The following is a 4024-nucleotide window of genomic DNA, read 5'->3' on the forward strand; positions in this document are numbered from 1 at the left end:
CTGGAGTCACTTTAATGTGGAGGCACATTATTATTACAGTGAGCTTCAGAAACCACCGGAAACTCACACTTGACTGTACAGTACGCTCAGCTAACAACGGCTGCGACTGAGCAGGTCCGTTTAGATCCGACCTGACTCAGTGCTCACCCACTTCTGTCCCACTCTCCAGAGGTATTTCTTTTTAAAGCCAGACATTCATTGTCTTGAATGTGCAACAGATGTACATTGTAAATACAGTTGTTTTGAGTGTGTCGCAGATACATTCATGTCCTGATATGATGCTCAATAGGAATCATCCCTTTTTGGCAATCAGTGGGCTACACTGTGAGCCTCACTTTATTTCCTGCTTGAAAAGATACTTCAACTACAGCCCCGATACTCAGCATGCCTGAAACTTGATCCCATGATCATTTAGAGTATGAATTTATGGGTCATCTACTGTATGCATGGGTAGGACAACCAGGTTTTTCTTTTTCACTGCAGTGCAGCTGGTAAAGATGATTTATTAAAGAGAAACACACTGACTGAATGGATGTTTGCCAGTGTTTAGGAAAAACAAGCCATTTCCACAAAGAATCACATACTAAGCAAATATGTTGAGTCTGATTCAGGCATACAGTATCCAGGGCCACATCACCAAATAGGGCTTAGCCTAAGCACGGGTTAGCACAATGAAATTAGCATGGCATAAAATGTGATTTACAGCTAACCTCAGAGCTGACTCTACCAGTGTTAGTATATTGAAACATGTTTTTTTTTTTTCCAAAAAGTACATATTTCTGCTTTCAAGCATTGTGTCTAAAATCTGGCCCATGTTGCACATGCTTAAAATGCATTGGTTATTGTTTTCAAAGCGGCAACATCAGTCATTCATTTTCTAGGGAGTGGGTGGGGGGTTGTTTAAGGGGATTGTCATCAAGTCAGTTTAGAAGCTTGTTGTATTATTACGGTTGCTGAGCTTTATAAACTGTTTTGCAATATGTAGTTGTCCTCGCTGGCAGAGGAGCGTAAGCACTAACAGGCACCTGTGTTTTATATCAAGCAAAGAGAAGGTACAAGATGAAGAGCTGGGCTGAATCCTACAATATCCTGTCAGTACCATTTGAGTCAGCACTAAGCAAAGCACCCTTTATTTTACAACAGTTGTTTGAATACATCAGAAGGAGTTTTGTGGACAGCAGCCACTAATTGATCAGTAGATAAGTGAGATTTGATTTTGATGTAGTAAGATCATATTATCAACAAACTAGTGTGAATTTGGTGTCAGGATTCAGCCCACCTCTAACTACATTACATTATTTCCTGTCTCAAGCACTTAAACAAAGAAGTTGTTTTTGTTTTGACTTTGGATGAAAAACAGTCAAAGTTTACTTTTTTTTTTTAATGTATTCTGGCTGCTGTGGCCACAAATAATTATTGATATATCATGGCTACCCAGCACTTTAAACAGAGCATGACTGTGCAAATTGATAAATTGTTTTTCACACACACACACACACACACACACACACACACACACACACACACACACACCACACACCCACACCAATCCACACACACAACACACACACACACACACACACACACACCACACACACACACACCACACACACACACACACACACACACACACACACACACACACACACACACAATCATCCCCTAATTTAATAAAATGTGCATATAATTTGGTTTCAATGTAATGAGTTCAACCATCTACCAGAGACACGTAGCTTACTGCTCCTTAACAAGCTTGCTTCCACTTAGCTTCCACTCACTGCATAATACCTGTAAACACACATGGCCTCTACCAGCAGGATAATCACCCCGTGTTTCCACACAGCATTTTAAATGGGGTCTTTCTTCTTAACATTCTGTTTGTTTACTTGCTTGGTGCAGATGTATCAGGTGACTACCAGTGGGAATCATTTCAATGACCAAATATCCACCAATAAGTCAACCACTCTGATCCAAATTGCACCTTTAAATTATCCAGAGGCTGCTGAACCAGTGAGGAATCAATCAGTTGAATAGTTTCCAGAATGTGTCATGCTTTCTTCCTTCCTTCCTGTTGTAAAACTACCTTTAAGGTAATGCTTCCTTCACTGCTGTTGACAAAGCAGTGTGCTTACGTCCACTATCTACAACGAATTGTCAGTCCAAAAGTCTAACCAGAGACAATTTGAGAACAATGTTGTCCATAGAGACCTTTTTGACTTGATATTCATGCTCTGGGTGGCATCAGGACACATATCATCAAGTAAAAGCACACACTATCTTTACATAACACTTGTTTAACTGATTTCAGACCCAGTTACTGGCCACACCCCCCAAAAAACAAAGACAACGCCTTTCAACGTGTTTTTTCTCATACTGTGTTACCACTGTGGGCAAAGGAGGAAGATGTATGGGATGGCAGATAGGAGGTAGGATATAAATATTATAAGATTAGGACCAAATAAATCAAGTGAAAGTGTCTCTGGTAGGTGCAATTATCCTTTAGATGTAAATTATTAAATTATAAGCACATTTTAAATAATTATGCATGCACTGATTTGCATATTTCTTAGTTGTACATCATCTGCAACATTAATATTCCGTGGACATGTATATATTCCCTTTCGAAGGTCACAGCCAGGCTGTTTTTAGGATCCCATCTTGAACATAATGAATTTGCTTGTGTTTGTGTGTGTGTGTGTGCAAACACATGTGCATATACAAATATATGCAAAGAAGGTACATAAATATGTGTACTCATATTGTTTTATATACGTGCACTTTCTCATTTCTTTTTTGGTGTTGGTTTTGAATCCGCTTTAGATCCTGAGAGGCCATTTTCTGTGTTGTCGATCCCTGATGAAGTTACAAGGCACTCCTTACTGCAGTGGTGTTGGAGGAAAAGTAAGAAGACAAAGTTAGAACTGCAATTGTATGTCAACTTTAAAAAACCATGTCAAGCTTGCTCCATTTAAAATATATTCCAGCATGTACAGTTTCAGAGCCACAGTCAAACATGCTGCCAAGCACCAACAATGCACTCTGATTAAACAGCATGAAATGGTTGCATTGCTGGTAAATCTCCAGGTGGTCGTGAAAACTCACTTTTTCTCTTCAAGCCTGGCAAGAACATAGAGAGTGAAGTTCTTGAGCAACATGAAGCCCATCAATGCTGCAATGCCTCCGCCCACAGCTGAGGCGATCAGGATGGTCAGCGTGTTGTCCACCACCCTCACTGCAGCCATTACAGTCATAAAAAACACCAAAGGAATGATAATGTAATTACAATCTACACAGCCTCAGTTCAAGGAGAGGTTCCAGAATTTTTTTTTACAACTTGTATACTGTTAGAGAGCTTTCTAATTCAAGAAGTTGGTGCCTCCACAAAAAATTAGAGCTGTGGTGCGGCCATCTCCTATGCCTGACACACCAAAACATGGATTTAAAATATATTCAGTGATGTGGGATGTTTAAATGATGATGGGAAGTTTATCTCTTTTGACCTTTTAGACTTTTAGGCCCTATTTTCACCTGGTTTTAAAATCTGTCCTGAGTGGCCCGCTCTAATCACAGGTGTGAATACATCTAGGACCCATTGAGATCACCCATTATTTTAGCAGTATCTACGCCCATGTGTCCTCGGCCACATTAAGGACCGCCTACTCAACTGGGAGCGGAACTACGTACTGTGTTTCTCACAGAAACAACAACAACTGTGTTTCTGTGCTGCCTGCTCTTTAGTATGCACATCATGGGGGCATGGAGCAAGCCCCAATGAGTTGTCCCACATTTTGATTGGCCAATAACATACAATATGTCAGGGCATATAGTTCAATTAGTAATATCTATAGGGATATGTTGTCAGATTTGGCCGTTTTCCACATAATTTGGCTCATTTAGGACCAACAGACTCAAGGACTCCTTTGTCCCTCATGCCATCATACCAACTCCAACTTCTCACTCGGGGGGAGGAGGAAATAGGGCCGAGAGGACAGTACAGAACAGGAAGGAAGAGAAGGAGTGGTAG

General features: G+C 40.5%; 1 protein-coding gene across 2 annotated transcripts in view; it reads right to left on the reverse strand.

The window, feature by feature from the left end:
- Positions 1 to 464: 464 nt before the first annotated feature.
- Positions 465 to 4024, reverse strand: part of scn4bb (sodium channel, voltage-gated, type IV, beta b) — a 10857-nt gene continuing 7297 nt past the window's right edge. For both annotated transcript variants that reach the window (XM_032534021.1, XM_032534020.1), the window contains exons 5-6: positions 3103 to 3232; positions 465 to 2879 (exon numbers count right to left, since the gene is read on the reverse strand). In XM_032534021.1, coding sequence (XP_032389912.1) covers positions 2783 to 2879; positions 3103 to 3232 — 227 coding nt within the window. In that variant the 3' untranslated portion in view covers positions 465 to 2782. The remainder of the gene's footprint in view (positions 2880 to 3102; positions 3233 to 4024) is intronic.

Source organism: Etheostoma spectabile, chromosome 13, assembly GCF_008692095.1.
Source record: "Etheostoma spectabile isolate EspeVRDwgs_2016 chromosome 13, UIUC_Espe_1.0, whole genome shotgun sequence".
Lineage (NCBI taxonomy): Eukaryota > Metazoa > Chordata > Actinopteri > Perciformes > Percidae > Etheostoma > Etheostoma spectabile.